Source organism: Bubalus bubalis, chromosome 9 (genome assembly GCF_019923935.1).
Source record: "Bubalus bubalis isolate 160015118507 breed Murrah chromosome 9, NDDB_SH_1, whole genome shotgun sequence".
In the NCBI taxonomy this organism is placed as follows: Eukaryota; Metazoa; Chordata; class Mammalia; order Artiodactyla; family Bovidae; genus Bubalus; species Bubalus bubalis.
Window position 1 is genome coordinate 81017950 of NC_059165.1, and position 15310 is coordinate 81033259.

Sequence of the window (15310 nt, forward strand, 5' to 3'; positions counted from 1 at the left end):
TATGACCCACGCTAGGCTCACCTTTACTTGTCAATTTCAGTCATTAACTGGTGACCCTTAGCTCCAATTATTTTCAGATTTGAAACTTGTGTACCCTGTTGACATCTTTGCTACCTTACTAAACATGTCCTATGTCATCTGTTAGCCTTCCTGTGTATACACATACAAGTCACTTGTTTTAGTTTACTTTCATGCTGTATCACTGTTCCTGTATTTTTTTAAAATGTCAAGTTTTTTTTTTATTCTGGAACCTAAATTTATTTATTAATTTACTTTTGGCTAAACTGAGTCTTTGTTGCTATGCGAAGGCATTCTCTAGTTGCTGTGAGCAGGGGCTGCTCTTTGTTGTGGTGCGTGGGCTTCTTGTGGTAGCTTCTCTTGTTGCAGAGCATGAGCTCTAGACGAGCAGGCTTAAGTAGCTGTGGGGTGTGGGCTCAGGAGTTGTGGTTCCCAGGCTCCAGCGCACAGCCTTTTTGTTGTGGTGCGTGGGCTTCGTTGCTCCACAGTATGTGGGATCTTCCCAGACAAGGGATCGAACCCACGTCCCCTGCATTGGCAGGTGGATTCTTTACCACTGAGCCAATGGGGAAGTCCCCTAATTTTTTTTTTCTTCTTTTGTTTTTTGACATTATTTTTCTGCCTTGATTTGTCCCTTATTAAAGCACAGTGATCAGAACTACATATAATAATGTTGTTATTCAATATTCTTTGGGAGAACTGGGAGTATTTTTATATCTATATGTGGCATTTTGAGGTTGAAGTATGGTATAGAGTTATACTTGCCTCAGATTCATCCAAAGGTGTATTGGCAAGATAGAAAATTTTTCATATAAACTGTTAAGCCATGGTTGGTACTTAGTTTCCTAAATATTTGCATATGTGTGTATGTATGTATTTATATGTGTGTTATATGTATATACATATATATAAAATGTCCTTATGTATTTTTTCTATCTTATATGTTTGTCTGTCTGTATCTATTGTCTCTGTTTATAGAAAACCTCATAATTTTGTTCAGTACCTGCCTTAAAAGTAACCACTTGAAAAATGTTGTATCTGTATACCTTCAGTACTATCTTATTTTTGTACCTTGGTACAAAGTCATTATTTGATGACAGTGGTGTTCATTCAGAGAGCAAACTTGAGTGACTAATTTCAGTTTTGTTACATATCCCATATAAAGGTTTACACACTTATTTAATGTTACCCTAGTTCCTATTGATAGTTTGCTTCAGGTTAATTTGTTAACTTGATCTCAGCCACCGCTCTCATATCTTGTTTGTTCAGTTCAGTTCAGTCGCTCAATCATGACTCTTTGTGACTCCATGGACGGTAGCACGCCAGGCTTCCCTGTCCATCACCAACTCCCGAAGCTTGCTCAAACTCGTGTCCACTGAGTTGGTGATGCCATCCAACCATTCATCCTCTATCACCCCCTTCTCCTCCTGCCTCCTGCCATACAACAAATGACAGGTTATTATGTATCTTGTTTATAGTTACATAATAACCTGTCATTCATGAATAATGAAAAATTCATCCTATGGTGAGGTGACTTTTCTTGTATGGTGGCACAATAAAATTTTAGTGCTAGTAAAGTATTGGAATCAAGCTGAAGTGACTCTGCTAAATTAGAGAGTAGATAGATCTGGGTTTCTGTTTTTACCTAGGAATTATGTATTTTACTTGTGATTGTCTACTTGGGGTATCTTTTTATTATATCTTATGGTTATATACTTTAATATAGTTAACAAAGGAATTCCACTGTATGGAAGGGGCTGTTTTAAGTCATATATATCTGTATAGAAATAAAATGAGAAAATACTTTATGTGTCTTTTGTAAACAAGGGAACTGAAAAGTACAAAAAGATTAAGTCTAGCAAGTAGTGAATTTATGATTCACACCCAGCACAATTTAATTTCAGTGCCTCTGCCTTTACCCTGCCATCCTGCCTCTCAAGAACCAAGTTGATTGTTTTATCTTATAGTAATCTTTATGATTATAACTGTTCCACTGGGATTTTACAGCTTCCTTATTTGAAGTCTTTGTCGTTGGTTCTTTCATTATGATATGTCCAAGTATAAATTTCTTTTTAGTTACTCTGTTTGGGATTCACATTCTCTTGACTCTCTGGTTTGTTATCTTTCATCAGTTCTCGCATTTATTTCTTCACTTGTTGCCTCTGCTCACTTTTCTTTCTCTTTTCCTTATCAAATGCATATTAGTCCTCATTGTATTGTCCAGCTCTTTAATCTTTTTTCTGTGTTTTCTGTTTTTCTTCCTGCATAATGCATTTTGTATAATTTATGTAGATGCATTCTACAAAATTTTCTCATTCTTTAGATATTTTTCTGTCCCCCAGTTTCCAAATTCTTTTTGCTGTTGTGTTAGTGTGTTGACAGATTGGTTTTAAATTTTGGTTATTTTTGTTTTTTTGTACTTCTTGAAGTTTTGTTGGTTTTGTTTAAATTTTGTTAGCTTGTTATATACTTTCCTGTTGGATCTTGTTCAGTTTTCCTGTGTTATTACTCTGTTATAGTTTTGTTTCCTACACATTTATATCTTAAATCTACTTTGCTTCTGTTTATGTTCTGTGAGTGTGTGTGTGTTTGTCTATGTAGGTATAAATCTCAAAAACATGTTGAATGAAAAGTCAGACACATACATATAAAACATATATCGTACAATCTCATTTGCATGAAATCCAACAAAAGACAAAACAAATCAAAAGATGATAGAAGTCTGAGAGAAGGGTGATAGAAAAGCGCTAAAGGCTTTTTGAGCTAGTGGTTGCAGTTTACAAAACTCAGTTCAGTTCAGTTCAGTCGCTCAGTCGTGTCCGACTCTTTGCGACCCCATGAATCGCGGCACGCCAGGCCTCCCTGTCCATCACCAACTCCCGGAGTTCACTCAGACTCACATCCATCGAGTCAGTGATGCCATCCAGCCATCTCATCCTCTGTCGTCCCCTTCTCCTCCTGCCCCCAATCCCTCCCAGCATCAGAGTCTTTTCCAATGAGTCAACTCTGCACATGAGGTGGCCAAAGTACTGGGGTTTCAGCTTAGCATCATTCCTTCCAAAGAAATCCCAGGACTGATCTCCTTCAGAATGGACTGGTTGGATCTCCTTGCAGTCCAAGGGACTCTCAAGAGTCTTCTCCAACACCACAGTTCAAAAGCATCAATTCTTCGGTGCTCAGCCTTCTTCACAGTCCAACTCTTACATCCATACAAGATCACAGGAAATATCATAGCCTTGACTAGACGGACCTTTGTTGGCAAAGTAATGTCTCTGCTTTTGAATATGCTATGTAGGTTGGTCATAACTTGCCTTCCAAGGAGTAAGCGTCTTTTAATTTCATGGCTGCAGTCACCATCTGCAGTGATTTTGGAGCCCAGAAAAATAAAGTCTGACACTGTTTCCACTGTTTCCCCATCTATTTCCCATGAAGTGATGGAACTGGATGCCATGATCTTCGTTTTCTGAATGTTGAGCTTGAAGCCAACTTTTTCAGTCTCCACTTTCACTTTCATCAAGAGGCTTTTTAGTTCCTCTTATGAGCCTAATATTTAGAAATTGTGTGTTTTACTGTAAGCTGTACTCTACCTAAAATTTTAAAAAATGTATTGTTGCTACTGTCAAAATTCTCCCATCTCCATCGTTGTTCTTTTTTACTTTTCTGTAATGTCACTTTAACCCAGAACCTTTCCATCAGAAATATATAGTGTACAGGGCACAGTAATTCCTGGGAACAGGAGAAGTAGAATCAGGGCCATCATTGCCTTAGTCAAGAATGTTAGCAGTATGCTTTTCTTCAGGGTCAAAGAGTCAAACATAGATTTCCTAATGCTTGTCTAATAGCCACTTAACCTTGTATATGTTTATGGCATTAATTTATTTTACATTGTAGTTAAAGTTGATTATTATCTGGATTTAACCTTAGGGAGACAAGGATACCTAATAGAGTGTTACACTATATAAGAGCTGACATTAAGATTTGTAACATTCGTAATAACTGGGGCCTAGTGACACTTTAATAACTTATATTTTTTATTGTTGCTTTTTTTTTTTTAAATAGGAGCCCATGAAATCCAGAGCACCACAGCTACATTTGGAATACAGATTCTACAAGCAGTTAGGATCTGGAGGTAAAGTCTTATATTAATTTTGAAATTTGTAATAAAATGAATTGTCATGATAGTAACTAGTTTCAAGGAATACTATGTTAAATTTAGTTAAAAGTAATACTTCTTAAGGCTATGCTTAGTAGGTTATTTTCTTACTAGGGTCTTCCTTTTTATTTTAAATATGCCATTTTTGGAGCTTTTTGTGTTGGTACCAATAGAAATGGAGAATATTGTGAAAAAATTTAATTGGGGAATATAAATTTCATACAGTTTCCAGACTCTTAGCCTTTTTGGTGATAGAAGGAGATCAGCACTGGGATTTCTTTGGAAGGAATGATGCTAAAGCTGAAACTCCAGTACTTTGGCCACCTCATGCGAAGAGTTGACTCACTGGAAAAGACTCTGATGCTGGGAGGGATTGGGGGCGGGAGGAGAAGGGGACGACAGAGGATGAGATGGCTGGATGGCATCACTGACTCGATGGACATGAGTTTGAGTGAACTCCGGGAGTTGGTGATGGGCAGGGAGGCCTAGCGTGCTGCGATTCATGGGGTCGCAGAGTCGGACATGACTAAGCGACTGAACTGAAGTGAACTGAACTGATAGTTACTGAAATGACTTAGGACATAGTAGTAGGCTGAAAAATGGCCCCTTAAAAGATATCCATATCACAGGCCCTAGAATCTATAAATGTGACCTTATAGCAAAGACTTTGCAGGTATGAATAAGTTAAGGATATTGAGATTGAAGATTATTTTGGGTTATCTCACTTCTGTTCAGTTGTGTCCGACTCTTTGCGACCCCCTGGACCCCAGCACATGGGTTATCTGGGTGGCCCCAAATGCACAGTAAAGGAGAGTCAGAGGAACGATTTACGTAACGGAAGAGAAGGCCAAGTGGCTACGGAGGCCGAGATTGGAGTGATATGGCCAATAAGCCGAGGAATCCTGAAATCCTGGTGTAGGATTGTCCGGTAGAACCTCTTTGATTCAGCCTGTTGAAACTGATTTCAAATTTTTTGGCCTCCAGAGCTGTGAGAAAGTAAATTTCTGTTGTTTTAAGCCACAAATGTGTAGTAATTACAGTGGCTGTAAGAAATTAATACCAGTATAGTTTCACATAAACTCTTAAGTGAGAATGGATATTTTGTTCCATTGGAAAAAAACTAATGAGAAAATTTCCTATTTTACGTTGTATTTACTTTATGTTAACGTTTCTCTCAGCTCCACTTTTCATTTCTGTTCTACTAACTGTAATGATATTTATATGTACAGTGTCTTACCAAGTAAGGGTATTTTGTTTTCCCAGGTTCAATAGAACGGAATTTTTTCATGTGTTTTTTTGTAAGCTCATGTTTACCTTCTGCTTGGTAGAGCTGTACATTTCTTAATACATTATCAATTTTGCATTCTTTTCTTTTTCCTTAGAGCATGCTTTCCAAATGAGTCATCATTGTGGGGACACTAAGTTGACATTTTGTAATAATGGTTTTATCATTATAATTTTTCTATAGTGCGTGTTTGAGTCTGATACAGACAGTCCTCCAGGACTTATCGAAATTATCACTGACAATTGAGATTTAAATGATAAGGGGATACAATTAATTATATGTGAAACTATACATATTAGTTAGGACTAGTAAGTGACCCCACTCCAGTACTCTTGCCTGGAGAATCCCATGGATGGAGGAGCCTGGTGGGCTGCAGTCCATGGGGTCGCTAGGAGTCTACACAACTGAGCGACTTCACTTTCACTTTTCACTTTCATGCATTGGAGAAGGAAATGGCAACCCACTCCAGTGTTCTTGCCTGGAGAATCCCAGGGATGGGGGAGCCTGGTGGGCTGCCGTCTATGGGGTCACACAGAGTCAGACACGACTGAAGTGACTTAGCAGCAGCAGTGAGTGACAGAAAGCCCTAAGAAGCTAAGTGGGGGAGAAAAGGAGTTTATTGACCACGTACTGTAAATTCAGGGAAAAGACTTGTTTATAAGACATTGCAATACTGTCACCAGAGACATTCTTTAATTTGTCTGTATGCTGTTTGTGCGTGTCTCTCTGTGTGTAAGCAAATGTGTAAGCTTTGTTCTCTGGCCCTTCTTATGAAATGACAGAGAAGCTTACTAACAGCCTAGCTTAGCATTTATAAAAGTATCTCTTAACTAAAAACTTCAGCAAAAGTTCTAGAACTGAATTGTAAGGGTTTCCTGAAGTGGGGAGGGAGGGATAGTTAGGGATTTTAGGAAGGTCATGTGCATGCTGCTGTATTTAAAATGGATAACCAACAAAGACCTACTATATAGCACATGGAACTCTGCTCGGTGTTATGTGCCAACCTGGATGGATGGGGGTTTGGGAGAGAATGGATGCGTATATGCATATGACTGAGTCCCTTCACTGTTTACCTGAAATTACCACAGCGTTGTTAATTGGGTAAAAGTTTAAACTTTGGGGAGAAAAGTTATAGCACCAAAAAAATAAAAGTTCTAGGACTGAATCATACTTATTTTGTATCTAGTGATTTAATCACGGTGAATTTGATCGCCCAGACTTGCATCTTGTGCTCATCTCAGATACTACCTGAAATCCAGGGGCCGGGAATAGGGAGAGGTGGTTGTCTCATGGGAAACTGAGGTGTTACCAGAAGAAGGAAGATTGGGTGCTGGGGACCATGTGTTGAGAACTGCTGAGCTAGGAGTATAAGCATTTGTGCTAAAAGTTAAGAAGGCCTGAAAGCAAAAAATTTCCTTGGAAAAGAACATAACCTATGTGCTAATTCTATAGTTAGTTTTTCTAATCAGATTTCAGTTTTTCTTGATCAGATCTGTAAAGTTTAAACTTCCTGATAAGAATGTTAATATTGATGTGCTCGCGTTCTAAGTTGCTTGTCATGTCCGACTCTGTGCAACCCTGTGGACTGTAGCCCTCCAGGCTCCTCTGTCCATGGGGATTCTCCAGGCAAAAATACTGGAGTGGGTTGCCATGTCCTCCACCAGGGGATCTTCCCGACCCAGGGATCAAACCCATGTCTCTTATGTCTCCTGCATTGGCAGATGGGTTCTTTACCACTACTTCTGTTCTAATCCTTCCTACATGAACAATAGTGGACCTGAAAATGGAAAGAAACATCATGACAATGGTTCTTTTAATAACATGCTTAACCATTGCCCACCTATAAGGAACTGAAGTACCAAGCAGTATTGAGAGTGTAGGATCTCCATATGTTATTTTGTGACTTAATTGATGGTGTTTTATCACGTAAGTGAAATGCTGAAATATAAAATGAAGTGGTAAATGTATTTTGGGAGAGAGATGATGCAATTGTACTTTCACGTAGTGTGTGAATTTTGTATTCTTACCCATTCTTGAGCGTTTCTTGGGAAAAAATATACTTGTCTCCAGTGTTGGGGATGCTAATAAGCATCACTGAAAATTAGTGATGTTAGAAGTTATCAGAGTAACTTTTGTCAGCCCACTATCAATGACTTTTTGTAGTAGTATCAAAAATGCATTTAGAACAATTGAAATTGGGTAGACTCTTAAGTTTATAGTTGAAAGTTCACTGGATACAAAAATACAAAAGCTTGCTTTTGCCCATTGAGTTGGATCATGTTCATGCTTTTTAGTAGCCAAAAAACTTTGATCAAGAGACACAGCTAGTAAGTTAAAGCCTCATTACTCTCTGTTCTCAACCATCTCCCCAGAGCCTCTCTTTTCTTGCCCTCCTGTGCCTCGCCACTCCTTCTGGTCTTGCGTATCATATTCATATTGCTGTGGTCGTGTTGTTTTGTTTGGTGCTTGTTTCGGGTACTCCCTATCCCTTGTTTATTAGCTGCAGCTTTTCCTAATTCATAGCAGTTTGATTTGTTTGCTCATTGTTAGAAAACTGCCCAGCCATGACCTGGGAAATGGAATTTTAGTTTGGTTTTTACAGTGCTTGCATTGTACTCTTGATTTTAAAAAGATATGTAACTCTGATCCTGTACTTCAGTGACAGAATTTGTGTTGAAATACATTATCCATTATATTAGTAGTTATGTAAGAAGTTTTTGCATTCATTGGCTCATGAAGCAATATGTATTTCAAAGAGTTATTTAGAGTTAGATCATTTTTTTTTTTTTTCACCAGAGATCTGTGCTGAGTCATTTTAAGGTAAAATTATGTTGAATGGTAAAGCTGAGGTATTTTTATTCATATTGGAGACTAAATATTTAATTTACTCAGTGAAATGTAACGCTCTTTATGGAATTTAGCCATCTGGATAAGGTAGAGATAAATATTTTTGAGACTCTTTGAAACCATTAAAGGAAGGAAGTTTTGAAGAAAATGGAAGCAGTTCTTACTTGTTCCTTTATTGATCTCTTTCTCAGTATTATTTTAGAAAGCCAGATATATTATGTGTATACCTTGCTTGAATGTACATGTACAGCTGCCAACAATGAGTTGGCTTATATGAATTCACTTACGTATACGTCTTTTCAATTCAGAAATTCTATGTGAATAGTTATGAATTTTGAATTATGCTTAATAGACATGTTTGAAGAGGGGAGACTTAAAGGTTGGGAAAAAAGAAAAGCTGGTGATTTGGATAGCAGAACTAGGGTAGAAAACTTTGAAATGCAGCCTTAGAACAAAATGGCAAGACAGAGTAAATCTGGGCCTTAGAATGGGAGGTATGGTGGGAAGGGAGAGGAAGGCAAAATTATATGATGACAGAGTCTGAACACTACACAGTTGACCCTTAAACAGTGTGGGTCCACTTATACATGGATTTTTTTCAAAAATGCTTCCCTGGTGGCTCAGACAGTAAAGAATCTGCCTGCAATGCAAGAGACCCAGGTTACATGCCTGGGTCTGGAAGACCCCTGGAGAAGGGAATGGCTACCCACTCCAGTATTACTGCCTGGAGAACTCCATGGACGGAGGAGCCTGACAGGCTGTAGCCCATGGGGTCACAAAGAGTCAGACAAGACTGAATGACTAACACTTTCACTACAATACTACATGATGTAAGGTTGGTTGAATGTGAGGATGTGGAACCACAGACACAGAGGATCCAAAACATGTATATGGAGGGCGGACTATGAGTTATATGTGGGTTTTTGTGCAGTGGGGTCAGTGTCCCTAACTCCTGTGTTTTTCAAGGGTCAGTTCTACTTTGCCTAATTCCAAGGAGCTCCAAAATGAAGCTCATGGTTAATAAGAATACAAGTAAGGCTATATAACTTTGAATATTAGGGAGAGTGTTTGAGATATACTTACTCAGTTACAGTTTATACTTGGATTAAATAAATGTGGCCTAAATCTTTTTCCAATTCAAGTTTTTCTTTGTCATCCCTGAATCTTTTTTTTTTTGTTGTTGTTTTTATTAAAAGTTTCAAGTGTGAAGCATTATAATTTGACATCTGTACAGGCATTCCTTGTTTTGTTGCGCTTCACCAGTATTTTTTTTTTTTTTCTAATTACAAATTGGAAGTTTGTGGCATCCCTACAAAGAGCAAGTCCTTGGTGCCCTTTCTCTAACAGCATCTGCTCACTTCATGTCTTTGTGTCACATTTGGACAATTTTCACAGTATTTCTGACTTTTCTGAATGGGAGTTTCCTTGTAGCTCAGTTGGTGAAGAATCTGCCTGTAATGCAGGAGACCTGGGTTCGATTCCTGTGTCGGGAAGATCCCCTGGAGAAGGAAATAGCAGCCCACTCAGTATTCTTTCCTGGAGAATCTCATGGACGGAGGATCCTGGCAGGCTACAGTCAATGGGGTTCTCAAGAGTCGGACCTGACTGACCGACTAAACCACCACCATTAGGGTTTTCCATTATTATTATGTTTGTTCTGGTGAACTATGTACAGTGATCTTTGATGTTACTGTCAAAACTTGCTGAAGGGTCAGATGATGGTTAGCATTTTTTACCCATAAAGGGTTTTTAAGCTGAAGAATTGATGCTTTTGAACTGTGGTGTTGGAGAAGACTCTTGAGAGTCCCTTGGACTGCAAGGAGATTCAACCAGTCCATTCTGAAGGGGATTGGCCCTGGGATTTCTTTGGAAGGAATGATGCTAAAGCTGAAACTCCAGTACTTTGGCCACCTCATGCGAAGAGTTGATTCATTGGAAAAGACCCTGATGCTGGGAGGGATTGGGGGCAGGAGGAGAAGGGGACGACAGAGGATTAGATGTCTAGATGGCATCACTGACTCGATGGACGTGAGTCTGAGTGAACTCCGGGAGTTGGTGATGGACAGGGAGGCCTGGCGTGCCGCGATTCATGGGGTCACAAAGAGTCGGACACAACTGAGCGACTGATCTGATCTGATCTGATCTGATGTACATTGTGTTTTTAGACAAAATGCTACAGCATACTTAATAGACTTCAGTATAGAGTAAATATAACTTCTATATGCACCATGAAACCAAAAAATTCTGTTTAAATTTATTTTGATTTTCCTGTTATTGCAGTGGTCTGGAACTGAATCCAGAATATGTCCTAAGTATGCCTGTACGCACTACAAAGTGATTGTCACCACATTTCTATTTACTGTCCATCACTGTACAGCTGACTCCCCTTACCCATTTCACTCATTCCCCCAACTCCCTTTCCCTCTGATAACCACTAATCTAATTTCTACATTAGGTTAGAATTTGATTCTAATGAGTTCTAACAAACTCATTAGATCTGAGTTTGTTTTTTATTTATTTTGTGTATTCATTCATTTTGTTTTTTTTTAGATCCCACACATGAGTAACATTTTGTGGTATTTGTCTTGTTTGCTTAACTTATTTCACTTAGCATAAAACTTTCAGTGTCCATCCATGTTGTCACAAATGGCAGGATTTCATTCTTTTTTTGTGGTAGAGTAGTATGTCTTCATGTGTATGTACCACATCTTCTTTATCCATTCATGCATCCATGAACACTTAGGTTATTTCTGTTTCTTGGCCATTGTAAATAATGCTGCAGTATTTAGGGGTTCTTGTGTCTTTTCACATTGTGTTGTGTTCTTTGGATAATACCTAGAAGTGAAAATAGCTGGGTCAGATGGTAGTTCTGTTCTTAGTTTTTTGAGGAATCTCAATGCTATTTCCCATATGACTGCACCAATTTTCAGTCCCACCAACAGTGTACAAGGGTTCCCTTTATCCACATCCTCTCCAGCATGTGTTATTTTTTTTTCTTGTTGATAATAGCCATTCTGACAGGTGTGAGGTGATCTTTTATTGTGGTTTTGGTTGCATTTCCCTCATAATTAGTGATGTTCAACATCTTTTCATGTGCCTTTTGCTGTGTCTTTAGAAAAATACCTATTCAGATCCTCTGCCCATTTTTTAAATCATAAATGAATTTTTCAGATTCATAAATTCATAAATTGAATTTTGTCAAATGCTTTTTCTGAGTCTGTTGAGATAATCATGTAATTTTTATCCTTCATTTTGTTAATATAATGTATCATGTTGATTGACTTGCAGATGTTAAATGTTCTTGCATCCCTGAAATTAATCCCACTTGATCATGATGGATGATTCTTTTAATGTATTGCTAGATTTGGTTTGCTAATATTTTGTTGAGGATTTTTGCAGCTTTGTTCATCGGGGATGTGTGTGCTCAGTCGTTGAGTGTGTCCAACTCTTTGTAACCCCATGGACTGTAGTTCGTCAGGCTCCTCTGTCCATTGAATTTGCCAGGCAAGAATACTGGAGTGGGTTGCCGTTTCTTACTCCAGAGGGTCTTCCTGACCCAGGGATCAAACCCAAGTCTCCTTTGGCTCCTGCATTGGCAGGTGGATTTTTTACCACTGTGCCACCTGGGGAGCCCTTATCAAGGATATTGGTCTCTTATTTTTTTTAATGGGGGTCATTGTTTGGTTTTGGTATCAGAGTAATGGTGTCTTCATGAGATGTGTTTGGAAGGTTTTCTTCCTCTTCAATTTTTGGGAAGAATTTGAGAAGAGTTGGTATTAAATCTTTTTGAATGTTTTGAATAATTTATTGATGAAAACCATCTGATCCTAGACTTGAGTTTGCTGGGAGCTTTTTGATTACTCTTTCAGTCTCCTTACTAGTAGTTATTCATTCAGATTTTCTGTTTCTTCATGATTCAGTCTTGGGAGCTTGTATGTTTCTAGGAATTCTCCATTCTTTTCTAAGTTGTCTAATTTATTGATATGTAACTGTTCATAGTGGTTTCATAATTTTTTGTATTTCTGTTGTATCATTTGTAATTTCTCCTCTTACAGTTTGATTTTGTTTGAGTCCTCTTTTTTTTAAGATTAGTCTAGCCAAGGATTTGCCAATTTTATCTGTTTAAAGAACTAGCTCTTGTTTCATTCATCTTTTCTATTGTTTTTTAAATGTCTTTCATTTATTTCCCCTCATATCTTTATTATTTCCTTCCTTCTAATTTTGAGCTTCATTTATTCTTTTTGTTTCCTTTAGGTGTAAAGTTATATTATTTATTTTGGATTTTTCTTGCTTCTTGAGGTAGGCCTGTATTGCTATGGACTTTCTTCTTTGAACTGCTTTTGCTGCATCCCATGGATTTTGGTATGTTGTTACTCTGCTTACACTTGTTTCTAGGTATTTTTTTCATTTCTTCATTGACCTATTGGTTGTTTGGTGCATGTTGTTTATTAATTTCTATGATTTTGTGCTTTGTGGTTGATATTTAGTTTCATAGAATTGTGGTTGGAGAATATGCTTGATATGATATCAGCCTTTCTGAATTTATTCTGAGACTTTGTGACCTAATATATGATCTGTCTTGGAGAATGTTTTGTGTGCACTTGAAAAGAATGTATATTTTGGTGTTTTTGGATGGAATACTCTAGATATTAAATCCATGTAATCTAATACATGATTTAAATTTGTTTTCTTTCTGATTATTTTTTTCTGGGTGATCTATCCATTGATGTAAGTAGGGTGGTAAAGTCCTCTGCTATTATTGTTTGCTTTCAATTTCTCCTTTAGGTTTGTTAATATTTGAGTTGTATATCTTAGTCCTCCTCTACTAGATGCATATACATTTATAAATGTTTTACCTTTTTCCTGGATTGACATCTTTATCGTTATGTTTGCTCTTCTTTGTCTTTTATAGTCTTTGTTTTAAAATCTTCTTTCTCTGATACGAGTGTGAGTGAAGAGTGAGTGAAGTCACTCAGTCATGTCCGACTCTTTGCGACCCGGTGGACTGTTGCCTACCAGGCCCCTCTGTCCATGGGATTCTCCAGGCAAAAATACTGGAGTGGGTTGCCATTTCCTTCTCCAGGGGATATAAATGTAGCTAGTCCAACTTTCTTTTCATTTATGTCTGCATTGAAATGTTTTTCAATTTCTTCACTTTCAGACTGTGTGTATCCTTCCTCCTGAAGTGAGTCTTGTGTAGACAGCATGTAGATAGGTCTTTTTTTTTTTTTCTCTTTAAATTCAAACAGTCCCTCAGTGTCTTTTAATTGGCAGTTCTAGTCCATATATACATTTGAAGTAGTTCTTGATAAATACGTACTTACTGTCAGTTTGTTAATTTTTTCCTTGTGGTTTTGTAGTTCCTCTCTGTTCCTTTCTTCTCTTTTCCTCTTTCTTTGTGTTTTGGTAGTTTTCTTCAGTGTTATATTTACATTTCTTTCCATTTTCTTCTGTGTATTTACTACAAGTTTTTTTCCCAGTGGTTATTATGAAATTCACATAGAACTGTTTATATAAGTAGTAGCCTGTTTTAAACTGGTAGCATCTTAAATTCCAAAGCTTTATCTAACAAAATAAGGTTTTTCCTCAATGTTTTATGCTTTTGATGACATATATTGTCTCTTAATGCATCCGTTGTTATTGGAATTTAATTTAAATTTACTGCTTTTTGTCTTAAAACTATCATGTTTGTTTTATAAGTGATTGATACACTACCTCTTTTCCAATAATATTTTTTACTTGTGTATGTTTTCTTATTATTAATTAGTTCTTTTTCTTTCCAGCTTAAGAAACCTCTTCAATATTTCTTATAGGGCCAGTTTAGTTGTGATGAACTTCTTTAAGCTTGTGTTTATCTGGGAAACTCTTTATCCTTTCTTCAATTCTGACTGATATACTTGCTAGATGGAGAATTTTTGGTTGAAAGTTTTTTCCTTTGTAGCACTCTGAATACGTTATGCCACTTACTCTTGGCCTGTAAAGTTTCTGCTGAAAAAATCTGCTGATTATCTTATGGGATTTACTTTGTAGGTAATAAGTTGGTTTTCTCTTGTTTTTAGGACTCTCTCTTTATCCTTAACTTATACCATTTTAATTATGACATGTCTTGGTGTATGTTTGTTAGAGTTAATCTTTATTGGACCTCTCTGGAATTCCTGGACCTGGATGTCTTGTTCCTTCCACAGATTAGAGAAATTTTTAGCCATATTTCTTCAGACGATTTTTCGGGCCCCTTTTCTCTCTTTCCTTATTCTGGGATCTATGTAATGCAAATGTTATTTTGCTTTATGCTATCTCAGTGGTTTCTTAAGTTAATTCCACTTTTTTAGATTCATTTTGCTTCTCGGTCTAGATAAGTTCAGCTGTTTTGTCTTGCAGCTCACTGATTCAGTCTTTTACCACATCCAGTCTACCACTGAACTCCTCTAGTATATATATGTTTTTAATTCAGTTATAATTTATTTGGTACTTTCCTGTATTTCTGTCTCTATGTTAATCCATTCTCCTCCTGAGTTCGGTGAGCATCTTTATGGCTAGAAGCAACAGGAAATGGGTTATTAGAGATTGCTAGATTAAGAACATAAAAATACTTTTCAATGGCACAGAGGCAGGAGAAAACATCATAGAAATATTTTTTAAAACTTAGTAACTAAGAGCTATTGATAAATCTTAATTGTATCACTAGGCTCTTAATGTATATAGCATAGTAAAAGCCTTATGTCAGAGTTAGAATAAACATTAATGAATCTCTTATCCACTATTTCTGAGCCTTTTGTCTTTTTTACACATCATATGGGTAGATATAACTCAAATATGGTATGAGTGACTCTAGTAAGAACTCATGCTAAGGTGGTGGTTTAATCGCTAAGTCGTGTCTGACTCTTGTGACCCCATGGACTGTAGCCTGCCAGGCTCCTCTGTCCATGAGATTCTCCAGGAAAGAATACTGGAGTGGGTTGCCATTTGCTTCTCCAGGGGATCTTCCCGACCTAGGAATCGAACCTGGG

The 15310-nt window shown here is 37.4% G+C and overlaps 1 protein-coding gene across 12 annotated transcripts in view; it reads left to right on the plus strand.

Moving 5' to 3' along the window:
- Positions 1-15310, plus strand: part of CSNK1G3 (casein kinase 1 gamma 3) — a 116576-nt gene that overhangs the window by 43357 nt on the left and 57909 nt on the right. For all 12 annotated transcript variants that reach the window (XM_045166605.1, XM_045166599.1, XM_045166606.1 and 9 more), the window contains one exon: positions 4078-4147. In XM_045166605.1, coding sequence (XP_045022540.1) covers positions 4078-4147 — 70 coding nt within the window. The remainder of the gene's footprint in view (positions 1-4077; positions 4148-15310) is intronic.